This window comes from Lampris incognitus, chromosome 7 (assembly GCF_029633865.1).
Source record: "Lampris incognitus isolate fLamInc1 chromosome 7, fLamInc1.hap2, whole genome shotgun sequence".
NCBI lineage: Eukaryota > Metazoa > Chordata > Actinopteri > Lampriformes > Lampridae > Lampris > Lampris incognitus.
In genome coordinates this window covers 21,415,171-21,438,149 of record NC_079217.1, presented here as the reverse complement: position 1 = coordinate 21,438,149, position 22,979 = coordinate 21,415,171, and the positions used below count along the sequence as shown (strand labels likewise).

General features: G+C 44.5%; 2 protein-coding genes across 2 annotated transcripts in view; both read left to right on the top strand.

Moving 5' to 3' along the window:
• acsl3a (acyl-CoA synthetase long chain family member 3a) overlaps nucleotides 1–15,258 on the top strand; it is a 42,839-nt gene extending 27,581 nt beyond the window's left edge. The window contains exons 10-15 of the mRNA XM_056283291.1: nucleotides 648–820; nucleotides 6,227–6,301; nucleotides 11,161–11,352; nucleotides 12,308–12,422; nucleotides 12,758–12,915; nucleotides 13,149–15,258. Of these exons, the coding sequence (XP_056139266.1) occupies nucleotides 648–820; nucleotides 6,227–6,301; nucleotides 11,161–11,352; nucleotides 12,308–12,422; nucleotides 12,758–12,915; nucleotides 13,149–13,306 (871 nt within the window). The 3' untranslated portion in view covers nucleotides 13,307–15,258. The remainder of the gene's footprint in view (nucleotides 1–647; nucleotides 821–6,226; nucleotides 6,302–11,160; nucleotides 11,353–12,307; nucleotides 12,423–12,757; nucleotides 12,916–13,148) is intronic.
• Nucleotides 15,259–18,579: 3,321 nt separating this feature from the next.
• Nucleotides 18,580–20,646, top strand: kcne4 (potassium voltage-gated channel, Isk-related family, member 4). Its single transcript, XM_056283906.1, has 2 exons — nucleotides 18,580–18,641; nucleotides 18,882–20,646. The coding sequence occupies exon 2, from the start codon at nucleotides 18,921–18,923 to the stop codon at nucleotides 19,455–19,457; it is 537 nt and encodes a 178-aa protein (XP_056139881.1). The 5' UTR covers nucleotides 18,580–18,641; nucleotides 18,882–18,920; the 3' UTR covers nucleotides 19,458–20,646.
• Nucleotides 20,647–22,979: the final 2,333 nt, after the last annotated feature.

The following is a 22,979-nucleotide window of genomic DNA, read 5'->3' as shown; positions in this document are numbered from 1 at the left end:
CAGGTCATTCAATTCTAGACAGCTGTGTATATTATGAGACACAAACATATGTGTGCACACATATGTTTGTTTGACCAGCAGATTTATGATTTATATGTACTCTTCTAGCACATTTAAGCAGCCCATTCATCTCCATACAGACATTCTGGTTAATCAGATGCACTCCTGACTGTCGAAACAGAAATATTCCTTTTCTTGTAAACTATTAGTGTCAACATTTGTCTCTTCTTTTCCCTACTGCATGTCCCCCCCTACTACCCTCCCTCCGAACACATTCTCTCCTGACGCTTATCTTCTGCCAACCCTCAACCTCTTCTCTTAATCCTCGTCTCTTAATTTCTCCCCTCCTGGACATCTCTCTTTCCTTCTCGGTCAACCTGCTTAATCGTTCTCCCCCTCCATCTCGTTCTCGATGGCTCTTTTTTATTCTTCCACTTTAATCCAGCCACTCCTCTCCATTTCTGCCTCTGTTTGACTCCCACCATCCACCCCATTCTGCAACCCTCTATTAATCCTCTGTCTCTCTCTCTCTCTCTCTCTCTCTCTCTCTCTCTCTCTCTCTCTCTCTCTCTCTCTCTCTCTCTCTCTCTCTCTCTCTCTCTCTCTCTCTCTCTCTCTCTCTCTCCTGTCTCTGTCTCTCCCTTCAGGCTGGTCTTCAGAAAGGTGCGCTCCCTGCTGGGCGGTCGGACACGGGTACTGCTATCGGGTGGGGCGCCCCTCTCTGCTGCCACCCAACGCTTCATGAACGTCTGTTTCTGCTGCCCTGTAGGACAGGGCTACGGCCTGACCGAGACCTGCGGTGCGGGCACCATCAGCGAGTGTAAGGAGGGAGGGGACAGAGGAGATGTGAGATGCACATCAAGTCAAACAAAAAAAAATATTGCAAAAGTTGCCTTATGGTGCAATCACAATGGACCTGTTTTAATGCGAGATATGCTGTACTGCCTTTTCCCCCCCTACGACAGCCCCCATCCCAATCAATTTTGATGCATTTTTGGCAGTGAGAGGCATTTGCCTTTGCTAGGCAGCCCCAGAATCAGCAGTCAATCACTTGTGTGCCAGCGTTGATGAGTGAATTACCTACACAACTCTAACCATCTGACTTCTCATTTCTCATTGGGCCTCAATCATCCGTCGTTCGTACGTACAAATTTGTTCTTACACACTCATGGAATTTAGCTCTCAAGATTGTTTGACAGTCAGCAGCAAAGCTTTATGGTTATTTGAAATTCCTTCCCCCTAACATCTGTTGTCTACCTCTTGCACCGAGCAATCACCCTGGCTTGCAAGGACATCAGTGCTGGCCAACTGGTGTCTAAATCCAGGAGTCAGCCAGGTTCTACGCTGGCCTCTGAGACAAAGTTCAGGGCTAAAAAATTCCGTGGGTGTGTGAGAACAAACTCGTACATAGCCCACATATGTACGAAGGATTGATGAATGAGGCCCAATCTCTTTAACAACATATCGCTTTTATTGCCTACAGTGCACTCCGAGGGGGGATGTAAGGGGATGCCACCCCCATGTTAAACAAATTGACAAAATCCAACCTTTTTTGTAAAACTGCAATCATCCTCCTCCTCCACCATCCCATTTGGGTTAGTGGTGCTGTGTTATATAAGCAAAAGGGGGAGTCTAATCACAACACGAAACCATATGACAAGAGACATGTTTTATTTCTGAGCTCTCAGATACTTTTTCAATATACCCAGTGTAAGCCGTAGGCACACATATTTTTAACCATGACAAATCATGGTTAGAAATATGTATGCCTACGGCTACTGTGTGAAAGGTCATTGTGCTTTTTAGAAGCCCCCCCAACACACACACACATACACACACACACACACACATACATACGCACGCACCCTCCACCCACTACCAGGATGATTGTCCCCACCATCCCCCTTCAATTTTTTTGTGGTAAAGAGTATAGTTGAGAAGGCCCACCCCTCTGCCCCTCTGATTGGACAGCAGAGAAAAAGTGGGGGTGACGTACAGCGTTTTTCTGCTCAGAGTTGTAAATTTTTCCGCTTCAGGTGTTCGCGGCATCTCTCCAAAAACAAGACGCGCACCGGACAGAGAAAAAGCGAGACGCCCAGGGTGCTCAGACGGCAAGGCAAATTGCTCTGCACCAATTGAAAACAATTATAAAAAGGTGCCTAAAATGCATCCAATGTGATCGCAGCCTTAGCGTGTTAAATGCTAAAATGCAAAACATGTATTGAATATTACGAACTTATTAATTTATTTGACAAGTCACAAGTAGAAAACAGAAACATAATCATGCCAAAAAAGCCATGCCACTGTTCAACACTGCCTCCCACCCAAAACTCAGGCCCCATCAGTGTTGTAAAATTATATAGTTTGTTTGGTGTACTGGTACACGATTCAGGGAGAGAAAAGGGGATACGACATTATGATCACATGACATCCATCAGGTATGGATGGATGGATTGCCATTAGGAAGAGAAAAGAGTGGTCTCTGGAGTCGGGATATGTAACTTGAGGGCTCAAAGGGACACTTGGAGAGAGAAATGTCTTGTTGAGGGAAGGAAGGAGTGCCTCGGACATGGAACCGAGATAAAAGCACTGGGAGGAGAGAGGGCAGAGTGTTGTATTGGGGGGGTGGGAAAGCGGATGGGAGGGCGGTAGTTAGGAGACAAATAGACTGTCAGTTGGAGCAGGGGGAGGAGGAGCAGGCTCTTTGTTTGAAAAGGAGGGTAGAGAGTTATGGAAAAACAAACATCAACAGTCTGATAGATCCAGTAATTCTCCTTGTACAGCAAGAATTGCATACGGCATCAACTCATTAGCCCCTTGTGAGACTATCAAACTACTGTATGATATGAAAGTTTAAATAACACTTCCTAATTCATACAATAATTGGAGGCATATCCCAAATTAAATGACTTGGACATTTTGTAATTAGCACCTAAAGAGAATTATCAAAACAGAATTAATGTTGGTTTTGGGGGGGTGTTGTTGTTTTTCCTGATACTGTAGTGTTTAATAATCAGCAGAAAAAAATGAAAAAGGTGAGTTCTGTTTTAATAATTTCTGATCATTTTTTTGACTCAGGATTTTGATGGGTATCTTCGGAGGTATTGTTAGGCTCCTGAAACGCTGGGGGTTTAGCCCAGCCCACAAATCTTTAGAGTTTCTCCCAATAATTTCACTATTTTCCCATTATTTCAGAGTAAAATGAATATAAGATGTGAGACACTGTGCTCTACCAAAAGGTCCCGGTCAGGTGCGTAGGCTGGCTTTCACAACATGAAATCAAAATAAACAAAATGAGTGCCATCTGAGTTCTCATTCAACTTCGTTATTATTTTTAGTTAGTTTAAAAGACTAAGAAAAAATAAGAGCCTTGATGTTGATGAAGCAGTCATATGCTAGATTGCATATTGCCAATGCTTTGTCCAATTTGGAAAATTGACCAACCCTGGTCTCATAGCTTCTGCTTCTATTGTGTGACAAGGACTCCTTTTGAACTGTGACAAACTGTGTTAACTCTGTCTATCTGATTGATACTCTCCTCTTCTTCATCTCTCCAGTAGCTCTTTTTGGTGTCTCATCTGTCTGCCCTACTCCTCATCTCCTCTGCTCTCCCCTCCTGTTCTCTGCTCCTCTCTCCTGTCCTGGTCATAAAAAGGATGCAGTCAGCATATGTCAACCAAAATCTAACCAAATCTTGCATTTTTGATGTGATGATTAAATCATAAACACATGTTATCAATTTATTTTAGACATAGACTTAACCAATTATTTGAACACAACAACCGATATCAGATTATACAAAAGCAAACCATTAATGCACTATTGCATTCCACTGGGGCTAAATAGTCATCAGTGCTCATTATTCCATATGGGCTGACAGTCACACAACACTACTGGATGCCAGCTACAGGACAATGCAGCAACAGGTTTATATATCTTGCCATCTGATAACATCTTTCTTCATAGCCTCGTCCTTTCCTCTGTTGTGCTCCTCTCTCTCTCTCTCTCTCTCTCTCTCTCTCTCTCTCTCTCTCTCTCTCTCTCTCTCTCTCTCTCTCTCTCTCTCTCTCTCCCTCTCGCTCTCTCCTGCTACAGCAACAGGTGTTGACTCTTCCTTCGCCTCCTCTAGCCTCGCCTGCACATCGTTTCCTTCATCCTTTTTCTTTTTGAAAAAACTTCTTATATGTTGCCTTAGTGAATTAGCTAGCTAGCTAGCTACCGCCACATTCCAACAGTAGGCGGGTTTCCATTAACCTGCTTAATGACCAATTTGAAATTGCGAACTAAAAAGCGAGTAATGGAAACACGTGACTTTTGAAAAAAGTCGCTGCTCCACCCCCTCTGCCACATAAAGCTGAATCCTTACCGCAGTAGCCTGGGTTTGAATCCAGCCCAGGCCCTTTGCTGCATGTCATCCCTCTCTCCCCCCTGCCTTTCCTGTCTCTTTTGACTATCACTATCTAATAAAAGGTGGAAAATGCCAAAAAAAATTTTTTTTTAAATGACAGCTTTCCCTTGCGTTCTCATCCAGAGTACGCTATAGGCATGTCTATAAGGGTTTATGCTAGACTGCTGGTTAATTTAGCAGCTACGCAATGAGTTTATTTTTTAAACTTTAGGCCTGATTTGTATGATAGCCTCCCTTAAATAAACCAATTTCATTCATGTTTGTGATATCGGAGGTGCAGTAAAGTAAACTAGAATCAATTTAGAGCTCATGTAATGTAAAATTCATCCGTAGATATTACGTTCGTTAGCGTACAGTGAACCGCTGCGCTGATTCACAGCCAATAGGGAAACTCCCACTTCCATGTTTACCAGTGACATCATTGGTTGGTCCACCAATCGTGTAACTTGAGTGACGTTATTGGTCGCCACTAACTAGAACTATCATTGGTCACCCGATCCAGTGGCCTAATAGTGTCAAACTAATCACTCAGGCAGTCAGTCAGTGGGCGCACTCCTTTTCCTACAGCCAGGGCACAATCCAGCGAGAAGCTATGACAAGCGGCAAGGGAGGAGCATATTTCTTAAATGGAGGGGGAAACATTTGTCGGCAGGAGGAGGTGTCACCTTAAACAAAACATGGATCTGTCAGAGCGATCAATGTTTATTGTGTCATTAATTTTAGTTTATTGTGTCTGACTTGAGTGGCACGGTGGTCCAGTGGTTAGCGCTGTCTTCTCACAGCAAGTAGGTCCTGGATTCAAACCCCAGGGTTGTCCAACCTTGGGGCTCATCCCAGGTTGTCCTCTCTGTGGAGTTTGCATGTTCTCCCTGTGTCTGCAGTGGGTTTTTTCCGGGTGCTCCGGTTTCCCCCACCATCAAAAAGAAACATGCATATTAGGATTTATACTCCTGTCTGTGCCCCTGACCAAGGCAATGGAAAAAGAAATGGAGTTGGTCCCCGGGCGCAGCATCAAGGCCGCAGCCCAGTCACTGCTCCTAGCTAGACAGATCACAGCTAGGATGGGCTAATTTGCAGTAACTGAATTTCATCTAGGGGATTAATAAAGGAAACTTAAACTTAATGGTTGGCGAGATAAGATGCCACAGGGATGCAACTCATTAAGCAGATACACCGACTTCATTCATCAATTTAAGGTTGCATTGGCGCTTGGCATCAAGACTTGCCCTGTTGTTTTCGTATCAGCCATGTGGTCAAGGCAGACGTACATGCCGCTTGAATTGAGCGGTGCATCAGGCGTATGCACCAGCTGAGACACCTTTCAAATGATATGCAAATCCAGCCTACTTGATGCACCACTGGCGTATGCCGGCGTGGTAATGGTGTGGACCCAATTAGTCAGGGACATTCGCCTTTGTAGGGCTGGCCCCTCTGGCCAGTCCAGCAAACAAAACAAAAAACCAATAATATTAAATTTGGAAAGATGCGGACTTTGTAATGTCTACCATTACAAACACAATTGTGAAATAATGGAAATATTCCTTGGCTTTCCCGAGTAGACTAAACCAATACAGTGGCCTACTGCCCACCACTTTTCTTTGTGGTTATCTGAGCTTGGAAAATATTTTGTCCACATGAGGTTACCATTACAAGGGGACAAGTGACGTCTGGTTGCCATAGTAATAAACGTTGTGTGTTAATGTTTGTGCGTCTCTTAATTGTCAGCTCAGTTCGTAATTGTGTGTGTGTGTGTGTGTGTGTGTGTGTGTGTGTGTGTGTGTGTGTGTGTGTGTGTGTGTTGTCTGTGTATTTTTCTAGTTTGGGATTACAGCACTGGGAGAGTAGGAGGACCACTGGTTTGTTGCGAGATCAAATTGAATGACTGGTTGGAGGGTGAGTAAGACTTGAACAGGAGCTTCACACACATGCACCCACAAACGCACACATACCCACACAATTTAGTACCAGCTTGCTGATGAACATCCACCTTTTACACACACACACACACACACACACACACACACACACACACACACACACACACACACACACACACACACACACACAGTGTGACTCACTTCACATGTGCAGTTTTAATGGGGTGGCCAGTGCCACCCCTACAATGTGATTGGCCACCCCAGATACCACCTCAAAATTTCTGCCACATCATTGGCTTCTACCTTGCTATAGGGCGGGTGTTTGACCAATATGTTTGTTTATACTGAGACACGTGCCTGAACCCTGTATGTCTGAGGCCTGTACTATGAAGGAAGTTCAACATAAGCAGGATATCTTTTCATTGGCTTGCTTCACTAAACCTAGCAACCACAATCACAAATAAGCGATGTTATGATGGTGGGTATCAACCTGTTAAGTCATCCCAGGTTTTCTCAATCTAGCTATGAGCATGTTCATGTAAAAGGGGCAGTATTTGCACCATATGACCAATTGCAAACAAGGGCAAGTCTACCAGAGCTGCATACTTTCCACAAGATGAGCAAACTATAATATTAAACAAATATGAAGAATCTAAAAATATAATCCAGGCTAAAAGCAACACAGTTAATTCTGCCAAAGGCAGGAAGGAAAGCAGGCAAAAAAATTTGCGACTGTGTGTATGCGTGAGTTTAGAGGCTTATCAATATCACTGCCCCATAATTAAGGCATGAGTAGATCTGACTAGAATTACAATTGTGTATTCCATTTAAGTCTATAAACAATGGCTATTATAAGTAATATGATTAGTTGTGATTGAATATGAGTAAAGTGTCACATTCATTGGGGAGATTGGGTCTTATTTTTTTTCTATAAAAAGGTACAATCAAATTAATGATATATAGACTATGGGGTGATCCCATGGACCCACCACACACGGGGATGAGCATTGGGATAGGGTGCAATGCAGGCCGGGCAGCAGGCAAAGGTGGGGACTGGGGTGTGCCGACTTCTGGCATCACAGATTGGTCCTTGGGATGTGGAATGTCACCTCTCTGGCAGGGAAGGAGCCTGAGCTGATGCGGGAGGTGGCGCGGTACCAACTAGATATAGTTGGGCTCACCTCCACACACAGACATGGGCTCTGGTACCAAAGTCCTGTAGAGGGGCTGGACTCATTACTTTTCCGTAGTTGGCCAAGGTCACAGGCACCGGGCAGGTGTGGGGATACTCACAAGTTCCCGGCTGAGCGCCGCCGTGTTGAGTTCTCCCTGGGGAATGAGAGGGTTGCCTCTATATGACTTTGAGTCGCTGGGGGGAAGGCTGTGACTGTTGTGTGTGCTTATGCACCTAATAGCAGTTTGGAGTATCCGGGCTTCTTGGAGTCTCTGGGTGGTGTCCTGGATAGGGCTCCGCCTCGGGACTCTATAGTTCTGCTGGGGGACTTCAACGCTCACGTGGGCAACAATGGAGAAACCTGGAGGGGCATGATTGGGAGGAACGGTCTCCCCAATCTGAACCTGCGCAGTGCCTTGTTATTGGACTTCTGTGTGAGTCATGGATTGGCCATAACAAACACCATGTTCGAACATAATGCAGTTCGTAAGTGTACTTGGTACCAGAACACCTTAGGCCGAAGATCGATGACAGACTTTGTGGTCGTATCATCAGATCTGCGGCCGTATGTTTTGGACACTCGGATGACGAGAGGAGCAGAGCTATCAACTGATCACCACCTGGTGGTGAGTTGGATCAGATGGTGGGGAAGGCTGCCAGACAGACCTGGCAAGCCCAGACGTGTAGTGAGGGTGAACTGGGAATGTCTGGCGGAGGCCCCTGTCCGTGAGGTCTTCAACTCCCACCTCCAGAAGAAGTTCTCGTGTATCCCGAGGGAGACTGGGGACATGGAGTTTGAGTGGGCCATGTTCAAAGCCTCTATTGCAGATGCGGCAGGCAGGAGCTGTGGTCATAAGGACATTGGTGCCTGTCAAGGCGGCAACCTAAGAACCCGCTGGTGGACACTGGCGGTGAGGGAAGCAATCAGGCTGAAGAAGGAGGCCTTTCAGACTTGGTTGGCCCAGGGGTCTCCTGAAGCAGCAGACAGGTACTGGGAGTCCAGAAGGGCTGCCCCTTCGGCGGTCGCAGAAGCAAAAACTCGGGTGTGGGAGGAGTTCGGTGAGGCTACGGAGGAGGACTTTTGGTTGGCCTCCAGGAAGTTCTGGCAAACCATCCGGGGACTCAGGAAGGGGAAGCAGGGCTTGACTCAGGCTGTGTTCAGCCGGGAAGGGGAACTGTTGACCCGGACTGGGGATGTTGTCGAGAGGGGGAAAGAACACCTTTAGGAGCTCCTGAACCCGACTAACACGTCCTCAGTAGAGGAGGTAGAGTCTGAAGACTCAGGGGAAGCCCCACCCATATCCCTGGCAGAGGTCTCTGAGGTAGTTAAAAAGCTCCTCGGTGACAAGGTGCCGGGTGTAGATGAGATTCGCCCTGAGATGCTGAAGGCTCTGGACATTGTTGGGTTATCTTGGTTGACACACCTCTTCAGTGTTGCGTGGAGGTCATGGACAGTACCTGTGGAGTGGCAGACTGGGGTGGTGGTTCCCATATTCAAAAAGGGGACCGGAGGGTTTGCTCCAATTATCGGGGCACCACATTGCTCAGCCCCCTGGTAAAGTCTACTCTAGGGTGCTTGAAAGGAGGCTCCGACTGATTGTCGAACCTCGGATCCAGAAGGAACAATACGGATTCCGTCCTGGCCGTGGAACAATGGACCAATTCTTTACCCTTGCGGAAGTGCTGAGGGGGGCATGGGAGTTTGACCAGCCAGTCTACATGTGTTTTGTGTACTTGGAGAAGGCTTACGACCGTGTACCCCGGGGCACTCTGTGGGGGGGGGGGTACTTTGGGAGTATGGGGTACTGGGGTAGTTGCTACAAGTCATCCAGTCCTTGTATAACCAAAGTGAGAGCTGTGTCCGCATTCTTGGCACAAAGTCAAACACATTTTCGGTGGGTGTCGGACTCCGCCAAGGTTGCCCCTTGTCTCCGATTTTGTTTGTGATATTCATGGACATGATCTCAAGGCGCAGCCAAGGTGAGGAGTGTGTCCGTTTTGGGAACCTCAGAATTGCATCTCTGCTCTTCGCAGATGATGTGGTTTTGTTGGCTTCATCAGAACGCGACCTCCAGCGCGCACTGGGGCGGTTTGCAGCTGAGTGTGAAATGGCTGGGATGAGAGTCAGCACCTCCAAGTCTGAGGCCATGGTTCTGTACCAGAAAATGGTGGATTGCTCCCTGCGGGTTGGGGATGAGTTCTTGCCTCAAGTGAAGGAGTTCAAGTATATCGGGGTCTTGTTCACGAGTTAGGGTAGAATGGAGTGGGAGCTTGACAGGTGGATTGGTGCAGCATCAGCAGTAATGCGGACATTGTACTGGACCGTTGTGGTGAAGAGGGAGCTGAGCCAGAAGGCAAAGCTCTCAATTTACCAGTCAATCTTCTTTCCAACCCTCACCTATGGTCATGAGCTTTGGGTAGTGACTGAAAGGGTGAGATCGCAGATACAAACGGCTGAAATGAGTTTCCTCCATAGGGTGTCTGGGCTCAGACCCCGGGGTAGACCCAGAACTTGCTGCAGGGACTACATGTTCAATCTGGTCTGGGAACACCTTGGGATCCCCCAGGAGGAGCTGGAAGGCGTTGCTGGGGAGAGGGGTGTCTGGAGTGCCCTACTTAGCTCGCTGCCACCGCAACCCAACCCCAGAGAAGCGGCTGATGATGAATGAATGAATGAATGAATGAATGAATATATAGGCTTAATAAAATACTGTATATGTATATATAGACTAAATAAAATACTGTATATGTATATATAAATTATATACATCAATGATACTATATCCTGGTGATCACCACAATTGATTGTGTAGTAAGGGGTACTTTAGGTAGGCTTGAAATGCTTTGGGGGTACAGTACTCAAAAAAGGTTGGGAACCACTGGTATACTATATAATTCAGATTAGTCATTTTGTGTTCATTTAGAGGAAGATAGAACCCAGGGTTTGCATAATGCATGTTTGTTTGGTGGTTCGCTTAGAGCATTTGACTACTTAATAGCCTTAAATTTTGTAAATGAGCTCAGAAAAAGGTCCTATTTATTTGTCATTGTAAGTGTTAGCCTACTTGACTATAAAGGTTCTGCAAATAGGAGAATGACCATCAACGGTTATGTGTATGCACAGCCTATTAATTTATGTTTCAGCCTATTATTGGTAGAATATTGTTGCATATAAAAAATGCTGGGTGCTGTGCATGCACATTAACAGCACATTGTGGCCATCTCTCAACATCCCTTTGCCATCCCTGGGGCACCCCAGTTAAAAATTCCTCGAACCACCACTGTCACTTCAGCATTCTTCCTTCCATTATCTGCATGTTCCCTAGTTCACTAGTGAGAATAGCACTTGGCATTAAAGAGGAACTATCACTCCTCATATCAGCAACTGTCAGCTCAAATAACTACACCACTTTTCTCAGCTCTTTATATCTTGTCCCTCAACGTCTTACTGAATCGTAATTCATTTTTACTGTTCTCTCACATTTTATTATGTTCCCTTGCATCTTGATATTACATAATTTAGTTCTTCATTGTAACGTGCTGGACCATTGTTCTAATTTCACTATATGGTTACTGAGGCAATAAAAAGGGCAAAAGAAAAACATGATGCATATCTCTATGATATCCTGTTAAAATATGTACTTTTCTATCATTATGTCATCTAGTTTCTATGTTCTATGTTATTGTTTGAACTCTTCCAGGTTGTTACCGTAGCACAGACCAACCATGCCCAAGAGGAGAGATTCTGATTGGTGGGCCCAACGTAACCATGGGTTACTATAAAAATGAAGCAAAGAATCAGGAGGACTTCTTTGTAGATGCAAGCGGACAGCGGTGGTTCTGCACAGGAGACATAGGAGAATTCCATGAAGATGGATGCCTCAAGATTATTGGTGAGGAGAGGCTGATGGATGGATGGATGGATGGATGGATGGATGGATGGATGGATGGATGGAAAGATGGGATGGACAAAGATGGTCAACAGATGGACACATGGATTTGTGGGTGAATGGGCAAATGGGTGAATCAGACATTCTACTGATAAGAGGAGTAGAAGATGGATGAACAGATGGTAAGGGAGTTCAGAAATGGGTGGACAGTAAGTTTACACAAATCACGGGCTAGTTTGACCCAAGGTTTTACTTCATACAAAATGCTGCAAAGAAGTATTTGCTGCCTATTGGATTTTCTGCTCTTTTTTTCTTCCTCTTCTGACATTTTCCCCATGAAGCTTGGCAAACCTTTTTGGAAGTCTAATAGTCCATAGGCATAGTTTGAGAGAAAAATATGTTTGAAAGAGAAAAACTTGATCATTTTATCATTTGTTTGGTGTGCAAACTAATCAAGCATGCCGTTTTGAAGTGTTAATTTAAAAGGAGATAATTTGATTTTCAGTCAGGCCTGTTGTTACTGTACAATTTTTGGTCCCTTCCGGTACTACTTCTTAACAGGATTTGCAGCCAGATTTCTGGAGCACAGTATGTCATAACAGTGTGGATCAGTGCCGCAGTTAAAAACTAGTCTATGTTCCTGCAAATATTTACAATTGCTTATCTAGTCTAATGGAGTAGCCCCTTTCTATGTTGCTTCCCCGAGGAATGTTTTTTCCTCGTGTATGGAAAACCAAATGGCTCAAATTCAGCCTCACTTCTCAGAATTTCACTACATTCGTATTTACATGATTTAGACTCCCAACTTATTTTATCTACAGCAGACAGTTCAAACATATACATTGCAATGGAAAAAAGGTCCCTCCTCTAGGTTCTCTTCTCTGAAAACACACACACACACACACACACACACACACATATATTGTAACACCCTGCACTCTTTCTTCACTGAGTCCAGACCGTAAGAAAGACTTGGTGAAGCTCCAGGCAGGAGAGTATGTCTCCCTTGGGAAGGTGGAGGCCATGCTGAAAAATTGCCCGTTGATTGACAACATCTGTGCCTATGCCAACAGGTATGTGTGTTTTGTGTGTGCATTGTTTGTGTATGTGTGTGTTTGTGTGTGTGTGTGTGTGTGTGTGTGTGTGTATTCCCATGCACATGAGTAATTCTAGTGTGCATTATAAGCCTAAACACACTCTGAGCAGAATTTTCCCTTTTGGCTGATAAATTTGTGGTTTCCTGCCCAGTACATTTATTGCACATGCATGCACCAGTCTCCCATTGCACCACCTCATTTGACACAGGCTGTAGCTTGAATACCCCCAAAGACTACTGTCCATCTAAATCTCCATAAATTGACTATAACTTACTCTTCCACATTATGTCTCCACTCTTCCTGTTGCACAGTGATGAGACGTACGTAATTGGCTTTGTGGTGCCCAACCAGAAGCAGCTGCTAGCACTTGCGGAGGAGAATCATGTCCCAGGCTCATGGGAGCAGCTGTGTAACAACATGACCATGGAGGAGGTGGTCCTCAAGGTCATTACTGAGGCTGCTTTGGCAGGTGAGAAGATGTTGAAGGTTAAACCATTTGTCTTCAGCCTCGGGCACAGGTATTTTACATCAGTTGGAATGACTGGTTTGAGTTTTATCATGCTAAAACTCGGTCATTCCAACAAAGTTTTGAGGTGCAGTTTGCTCTGCAGCCTCTCAAACGTGTACAGGTGGTCCAGATTGCTGCATTAGTCACCCTACATTTCTAACATTTGTTTTGTATTTCCTCCTCATCCATTGCAGCCCAGCTGGAGCGGTTTGAGATCCCACGTAAGATCCGACTCAGCCCTGAACCATGGACCCCAGAGACAGGATTAGTGACTGATGCATTCAAGCTCAAGCGCAAGGAGCTAAAAACACACTACCAGGAAGACATTGACAGAATGTATGGCGGGAAGTAGTCAGCAAAAACCACCAGGGCATAATTTGTGATCCAGGTTGCAGACCAGCACTCAGAAACACTCCCTGTCCCGTCTTCTCCATGGGAAAGTTCTCCACCATCCCCAGCCCTACCAGCACCACCACCAAAAAAGGAACAGCTACTTGAATCTCCAGTGTATCTTTGCTCTCCCATGACCAAAAAAGAAAGATTGATAGAATGAGGTATAGATACTAGAGAATTGAGGCCACGTTGCAATATCCCCTTTACTGTGCATGTACAAACAGGTTGGGAACACCTCATATTTAAATGTCCGATTTACAAGTATTGCTTAAGCTTTGAGGACTGGTAAAAAAAATAAAGTTGAGTTTCTTGAAGGAAAGCACTATGAAATGTCCCTGTACAATGCTGCCTGTTCCTTTTCTTCATCTAAGTGTGCGTCCTCTTTTAGGAGATCTTTGTAAGTCTGTGCATGAGTTAGTAAGTCGAAAGCTTTTCGAGGTGTGTTTTGAGCTGTTGTCTGAGTGCTGAGCTTGACGGAAACAAGTTTCTGTTGTTACCTTTTTTTGGACCATCAAAATCGTGATGTCATATATATGTGGTGTGATAACCAATGAAACTCATAAGATGGGGGGAGGAGGGGTCATTTCACTAAAATTTCTGAATCTCTTGTTGCGTTATTCGTTTTCACTTCTGCTCATTTTCATTGACTAGCACATATCCCTTTTGCCTTTGTGATTTCAGATAACTTCTCAGCTCCAAGGAATTCTGCAGAACTTTTTTTCTCATATCAAAACCCGGCTTTGCGTCGCAATTAGTTTCCTGCGGGTCAGGAAATGGTTCGTTCTTTTGTTTCTTTTTGCTGTTCGCTTGTTTTGAGTTCTGTGAATGGTTTATTTAGTTTCCCACCCACAGTCACAAGCATTGACTCCATTACTCGCGGGACGTCTCTCCCATAAGCACCTCCAATACAAAGAGGAAAAAGTCATTTGAGGGCAAATAAGGAGAGGTTGGTGAAATGCTCAAGTCATATGTAGCCTAATAAAGGCTGTTTTGTCATGATCACGACCAAAGATATTGTTCTGATTTATGACATTGATGATAACCGGGCCTAATATTTATAAAAGCGGAAATAAAGACGTACTGCTGTTGTTCCTGCAGTGATAGAATAATCTTTTTCTACACACAGTACAGTAAACACTGTGTGCACTTGGGAGAAATGCAGATGCACTTGTTTGCATGATAGCTGAAACTGCTGTTATTGCTATTCCTGATGTCGCGACATTGTGCTTTATGAAAATACGATTTCCATAAAATTCAACATCTCCATCAAAATTATGCAATGATTACAAACCAATGGGTGGGGGAAACAAACCGTTTCAATGCACTTGAGTGTATTAGTTGAAAAATTGGTAGATTTTGATAAGTATGGCCTCTGTGTGTACGGCCAACTTTTATTTCTAAGAACTGTTAAAGCCCATTTAGGGACTTGTTGCATAATTTACGCACCTGCATGTGTGCACAAACACGGCGTCCCTCACAACGTGACACATGATGCCTTTCCTTGTGATTCTGAGTGATTTCTTTTAGAAGTGAGTCTCATTTTTAAAAGGTGTTCCAGACAATACGACACAACAGCTGATGACAGTGTTTCTTGACAGTATGTGTTGTGCTGTCACCCAGAGATAACAGGCCTTTGTAATTCCCAACTGATTCTTTGTTGATATGTCCCTGTAAATACATGTGCGTGGAGCAGTGTTCACTGGATGACGCAAATGCATAGTACCTATTTTGACTCTATTTAAGCTTTATTATCATTTTCCATTTCTTGAGCTTCTCTCCTGCTCTATGTCGGGAATCTGCCTTGTAACATAAATGCAACCTTCTGTATTTATTTGTAATTTGCCTTGGAAAATTATCAAATTAAGTAAATAAAAATTGTGTTTGGTCTACGCAGGCTGTATTAAATTGAGAAAAGCCCTTGTCCATGACTCCATAACTCTTCCTTTAAAGCGGATGACGAGGTATTAGCCCTTGGAAAAGACGTGGTGGAAATTGAAAGATATCCGTGTCTCGTTCCATGTGCCTTCGTTGAAAATGATGCATAATGCAGACTCATTTTAAGTCTCAACATCCCAGCTGAAGCAAAAACAAACTGAATGAACTCAGAATACACTGATTAAATAAGTGGTGATTGCCGGTCGGCGCCCAATTCAATTCAACACTTGATGCTCACCATGCATTACAGTTTCACAGGCGATATTCCCAGTGAGAGCTGCCCTTCCTTTGGTAATGTCTGATGAAAAGGGAGGAGTGCTTTGACTGTCTAGTGAGATGTAGCACTTGGATATCTAATTTTAAAAAGAGAAAAGCCACTTTATGCAACAAAAAAAAATCCAACTTAAATTTTTTGGACATGAAATCAGCATTTGACAACACCACCGGCCCTTAGAAACCAGAGAACAAAGGATTTATGGTGTTGTCGGGTGAGTGACAAGCTGGGACTGCTCTACTAATGATGGTTAGGCCTTTAAAATGATGTCTGTAAAATGTCCCTTCAATGAAGATGCAATCAAACTGAGAGGAAGCTGACTTTCAAAATGTGTAAAGCTAGCAACCAGAGTGCACTGTGCAGATGGGATTTTCCCCATTGAGAAGGATCACATCAATATTAACATATATCTTTCTATCTGCCTCTCTATCTGCCTAATTGCATCCTCCCATGTCATTTACAGGCTTGGGGAGTAACGGAATACAGTAATGGGCGTTATGTAACCAGGATACCAAAAAAAGTGTAACTGTATTCCAATACGGTGGGCTATGCATTGAAAACTGTGGTCACTTACGGATGACCTAAGATAAGATGTACTTTATTAATCCCCATGAGGAAATTCATCCTCCGCATTTAGCCTATTCCAACGCACACACTGGAAACAGTGGGTAGCCATGTAGTTAGGAGCAGTGTGCAGCCGCCGTGCAGTGCCCGAGGACCAATTCCAGTTCTTCTTGCCTTGTCTCAGTCAGGGGCAGAGACAGGAGTGTTAACCCTAACATGCATGTCTTTCTGATGACCTGAGAGGGATGCTTAGTAGGATGCGTGCTCGTTAGTCTTTGATATATTAATTATATACATTTCAAAATACTTCAGAATAATAATAATCTAACTAAAATGGAAGGGGTCTCCATCTGTCTGTCCATCCGTTCAGCTGTCTCTCTGTCTGTCTTTCCGTCCAGCCATCCATCTGTCTGTCCTTCGATTTTCTCGAAAACCGTTCATCCGATCAACTTCACACTTAGCAATGTGTGCCGTGGGTCTGGTCGGTTTCCTCCTTGTTTATATTGCCACTCGTCCCTTAAAAAATGGAATCGTCATGTATTTTAGAAAGAAATGATGCCTTCCTTGCTGAACCGATACAGACTGTGATTTGTTTCGTATTCTCACAACCGGAGAAGGGAGAAATATGCAGGCAGTGCCTCCGTATTTCTCCCTTCTGGTGGTTTACCAGAGCAGTTTCCCCGGGGTACTAGGGACACATGGCCTAAGTCCTAAATTGTTACGTTTATTATTAAATCAAATAATATAATTTTGTTAAGGAATAAAAAGGAGCACATTGTATAGTTTTACAACAGTACGTTGTTATATTTAAGAATTTATTTTGTGTGTTGCTTTTGTTTGCCAATAAAGCACCCAACTGAAACATGACATAGATACATGTGTTTTCTAGAGACATTACTCTGACAGGTTTACTTACTGCAGGCTGTTGTCTAGCCTACTGCATACTGCTTTTTACATGAGCCTTTCAAGCCTGCCACATTCTGGACTAATAGCACACTGTGTGTGCATCCATAGAATCAGGGGAATTGTTACTTACTAGAAAAAAAATCAACCTTTCCAATTGAGGTGGGGGTCATGGGGCCTGGGTAGGTAGCCGGTGGGAGCCGAGATGAGTTAGGGTTAAGTGTCCCTTATTTTTCTGAGCTCACATTTGTCTCTGTGGCACCCTCTTTTACTCTGGCTTGCATGTAGGGTGACCAGATGCCAACAAACCAAATGTGAGGACAAATAGTGTGTTTGTGTGGGACAATGTGGGACATGTGTAGGCATAGCCTCTACTTTAATGTGGAATCCAAAGGCCTACTGCCTGAATTTACTTTATGATGTTCTTTTTAACACCTGATTATTTTTTTTGGATTAAAAAAAACACTCTTAATTCATGTAGCAGGCCTAAAAGAGAGGGTGGGTATGGTTGCCTTTAATCTATGCATTAAACTAAAACAACAGTGTCTCTTTGCCTTTTTACTACATGTTTTGATGCTTAAAAGTTTTGTGTCTCCATTGTCCGTTCTAAGATGATATTGTTTTTTGTCTTACAAAATGCACGTAAGTAAAAGTAATGTTATTGATATCCTTTCTTTTATCTTTTTTTCATATTTGGCATCGGGGTAATCCAAAAGTAACTGAAAGTAACCAGGTTACATTACTTATTAATTTTATCTTATCGAATATTAACAATTATTATTAATTTTGTGACATTGTGATAATATTGTGATATTAATATTGCGATACTTAAAAGTAACTGAATACATTTTGCAACAGGTAATTTGTAATTGTAACAGAATATACTTATTTATTTATTGTTCCCCTTTTTTCTGCCCAATTGCATTCGGCCAATTACCCCACTCTTCTGAGCCGCTGCTCCACCTCATCTGCCGATCCGGGGAGGGCCGCAGACTACCACATGCCTCCTCCGATACATGTGGAGTCACCAGCCGCTTCTTTTCACCTGACAGTGACGAGTTGCATCAGGGGAATGTAGCACGTGGGACGATCACACTATTCCCCCAAGTTCCCCCTCTCCCCGAACAGGCACCCCGACCGACCAGAGGAGGCGCTAGTGCAGCGACCAGGACACATACCCACATCCGGCTTCCCACCCGCAGAGACGGCCAACTGTGTCTGTAGGGACGCCCGACCAAGCAGGAGGTAACACGGGGATTTGAACCGACGATCTCCGTGTTGGTAGGTAACGGAATAGACCGCCACGCCACCCGCCAGGAATACCTTTATAAAGTAACACTCCAAACTCTGCACAGGCTTATGATTCTTTTGCAAGAGAAGTGAAAGTTTGTCTGTGACCTATAAATGAACAGCATAAGTCTGACTCAATGAAAAGAGAACCAAGTCCTCTCCTGATTGAAGTGCGTGCGTGCGTGCGTGTATGTGTGTGTGTGGTGAAACACGTGATTCGTGACACCCTGGGGTCGCTATATAAATGTCCACATCCCTTCGTCAGTGCTGTTCAACTCAAGAGGCGCGCACAAGGACACGAGAACCACAGATTTGCATGATCCTCTGGGTGAGTTATCCATTTTGCAAGTACTATTTCTATTAATTAATAGGCCTACTGCTCACAGATATTATAGTTATTATTACTTCTTTTTTTTAATGTGAAAGAAATTATCCAGTGTTGGTGACAGGCGCCGGTCTTGACTTTTCTAATGTCTATGCGCGTAATGTGCGCGTAACGCGTGCGTAAAACAGCGTGTAGGCGAATATTAAAAAAATGCTCACGCCTTCTCTTTCCGCTCGTTTTCAGCACTCTCTTTAGGTAAGCTGTGTGCGTGTGTGAGGGAGGATGGACGGCTCCGTCAACTCAACAGCGTCCGAGGCTCTTTTCCAGCGCACGGACGACCGGCAGCCTCGAGTGGACCCGGGAGACGGGAACGCGTCCTTGTACATACTGATAGTGATGTCGTTCTACGGGGTCTTCCTCCTTGGCATCCTGCTGGGCTACTTCCGCTCCAAGCGGCGGGAGAAGAGGAGGACCAACGTATTCACGCGCCTCGTGCATGAGGAGGAGCAGCGGGAGTGGGGAGCGTTGCCCAAGAAGCACAGCACCCCCTTCTCCTTCTCCCCCTCCTCGCCTTCCTCCTCCTGCGCCCCGGGATCGGGCAGACTGCACTACGAGGACATGGCGCTGTCCCCGCTGTCCTGCGCCCTGTGCGCGGAGCAGAGCAGCGTCAGCTCCCTCTGCTCCTCCGCGGACGTACGCTTCGCCATCGAGGAGGAGTCGGACGGCGTCGTGGCGGAGGGCTCGCAGGACGGCGTGCATCCCAAAGGCAGTGCGGAGGGCAAAGACGACCCGGGTGACTCCCGCCGGAAGGAGTTCTGACACCCCGCCTTCACTCCACCACCCCCCCCAAAACAAAAAACAAAAAACCCCCCAAATAACCAAGTTACTTTGGTTTAGGATAGTGGTTCTCAAACAGGTCCGCACAGCGCCGCTGGTTTTCTATCCTGCCAGGTTATCTTAAAGTAACGCGCGCCTGCGCTTCCAGGTGTGTTGAAACCTTCCCGGTCGGAGACTGGAATAACTGCAGCAATAGATGAACGTAAAATGTGAACGTGAAACACCTGGCATACTAGAAAACCTGCAATAGTACCGCATGGGTGATGGCGGAGGATAGGATGGGGTGGTCCTTAACCCCCCCCCCCCAATTCTTAGGTGAAGCGTATTCAATGAAGCCAAGCAGCGATCAAAATAAGTTCACTGTCACGACCATGTCATGTGTTCTGCTCGGGTCAAAATGACCATTTCGGTTGATAACTAGAATAATAAATGTTAATAATTGAGATGATGATAACAAGATGGTTGGTGTTTTTAGATTGCTACATTTTACAATGTTCTTTATTTCCATCAAATTCAAGGGTGGGCAGAGTCACTGTGACCGGCGAACAGCGGGCCACATCCGTTGCTAATGAGTGAACAGAACACCAGGGTTAAGCCCCGTGTTATTTGCCTAATGATGCCACATTCGTTATTTGGCATGCCTTCCGCTAAAATACCAGTATACCGTTAAGTATATAGTGTATTTGTTGGTGAAAGGACGGCTTGGTATCAGGTGTCCTGTCCATCCCCAGCACCACCCACCAATCCACAAACTTTCCTGGGCTGACTACGACTACACCCGTGTAGTGGTGGTTCCGGAGGACCGGAGATTGAGAACCACTATGTTGCAGGCTGCTGACTCCAAGAAGAAACAGTGGACTGACTGGCTATTGAACTTTAACTGAACTTGACAGCTCTTGCTGCACGCTTGAGTATTGAAATGTACCTGGAACCCACTTGAACGACTTTTCTTGGCTTGTTTGTTCGTAACTAAATCTCGTTTGCTGTAGCTTCAATGATCTACACACTGCGCACTGGTAACATATTGTATAGGCCGACTCGCTAAAGTAACACCCTGTAAATATCCATAGTGGTTTACACTCCAGAGCTTAATTTAAAACTGAATGTATTGTTTTGTGTGTTTCAGATAAATAAATGCTCATAAAGAGATAAAAGTTCAAACTTTCCTTTAGTTTTGGATTAATTTGTTGTATTTTTTCCGTTTTACCAGTAGATGGCAGTCTTGTCATTGTTGTTTCCGTTACAGGTTGTAAGGACTAGAAGAAGACTAACGAGCGCTGCATGTGGATCCGTGATTTTATTTTTACCATGTTATTTTTACAAGTATCCCACTTAAGATCATTAGCACCGAATAACACTTAATAACTTTTTTAATTTTCTCAATTAGCAGACGCTTAATGCGAAGCGACTCGTTGCAGAAGTGAGCAGATTTGTGTGTATGTGTGTGTGTGTGTGTGTGATACTACAGGCATATATCACGGAACACCCAATAGTAAAGGCAAAGGTAAATTACCATGTCACCAGAGTAAGCTGGTTATATCTTAAAACTTACACCTGATACTATGTAGGTGTAACGTCCGCAGCAAAAGAAAAAAACCCCGTTGCTATGGCTTTTTCAGCAAGTGGAAAACCTGCTGCAAAATGAAGAGAAAATGGACGACGCGGTTTTCGTAGGTTAACGACTTCTTCGCGACAGCTGGACCCGTATGACGACATTGATTGACATTTGCTTTTGCAACACCGGTTGGCTCTTATTCCGTTGACTCAGTTAAAACTTGTTGCTAGACAACCTTCAGCACCCATGAGCAAATGCACACCGGTACAAAATAAACACATGAGAAACGGACGTGTGAAGTACTTTGCCTTACTGTAAAATACACCGCCGCCCTTGTAAGACACACACACGCCTAACGGGGTACATTAACGTAGGGCAGCCGGACACTATCAACAGGCTCGTATGAAAGGTTAAAAGAGGAAATTTGTCTATGATAATTATTGCAAACTTGACAGATGTGGGCCCTTCTCCTTCTGACTCATGGGGCTGGAACGCCTGATTTAGCACAATGACACGTGCAGGCTAATGTGCACACAGCAAATGTCGAAAATGCCGTACTTCCTGTTTACATTGTAAGGTGCCGCTGATTGGCTGGAAACAACAGAGACGTCTTTAAATGCGGCAATGTTTTGATTAAGACTCGATTTACGCACTCCGTGTTAAGCTGCGTTTTAAGTGATGGCAAGGTAAAGATGGACTTTACATCTGAACTTACTATCGACCTTACGCTCTGCTGGTGCAACCGGCAGCAGAACAGTAGGGGCTTCCTCATAAACTGGACAACAGCAAAAATCAGAATCACGGTCATGCTCGACCATCTATTACGGTAGGACTAGAATACATAAGTTGTTGGACCCGTCTTAAATAAATCAAGTCTTCAGCCCTGATAGAAGACAGGAGCTCATTCCATCAACAGCACACCATTCTTTCTTGCATACTGCAAACAGAGAGAGAGAGAGAGAGAGAGAGAGAGAGAGAGAGAGAGAGAGAGAGAGAGAGAGAGAGAGAGAGAGAGAGAGAGAACACCGGCACATTTATCGCAGTTAGACCAAAACTTTAAATTGGCAAAATTAGCATTTTAGATGCAAGCTTGCCACAGGCTCGGTAAAAGACAAGAGACACAAGCTAGGAATTAAGTCCACACTCCTCCAGACGTTTCATGACAGCGTGTAGCCATTGGTCATGTGTCTTTTGGTCTGGTGCATGAACGATGACATCGTCTGAAATGTTTTCAGCTCCTTCTATTCCAGCTAGTGCAGAGGCTATTTCATGTTAATATTGCTTGCTGCCTGAAGACACTCCCAAGATCAACCGTTTTTATCTATAGACTCCGTTGTGGATGGCAAATGTTGTGATCTGGTGTGATGATGGTGTTAGCTCCAGTTGGTGGCAACCCCACTTAACATCTAGTTTGCTGAACACCATGGACCTGTTCATGCCTTGCAGGATTTCATCTACTGTAGGTATGGGGTATCGTTCCCTGACGATAGCACGGTTTGCTTGCCGCATATAAAGACAAAGTCAAATTTCGGAGTTGCCTTTTGGCACGATGACTACTGGATTAACCCATAGAGTAGGTCCATTCACTGTTTCAATGATGTCAATGTCTAACAGTTCCTTTATTTTCTCTACAGGTCCCCTCAGATTAAACGGTATCCGCCTTAAGGGCTGAATGTCAGGATTGATGTAAAGACTGATTTACTTGGTTTTTACTTTTCCCCCACCCTGGAACACATCTGGGTACTGTGCCTGTAATGACTGTTTCAGATCTGCAACTGCTGCAATATTTGTGCCAATTCTCAATACTCCCAGCTTTACTGCTGTATAGTGGCTCACCATCTCCTTTGAGGACAATGAACTCAGCATATTCAGAGGAATCTCCGATCTTTGTTTCATATTTGAAAGCTCCTTTTTTTGCTAATGGCTGGCTAGATGTATAAGCATAAACT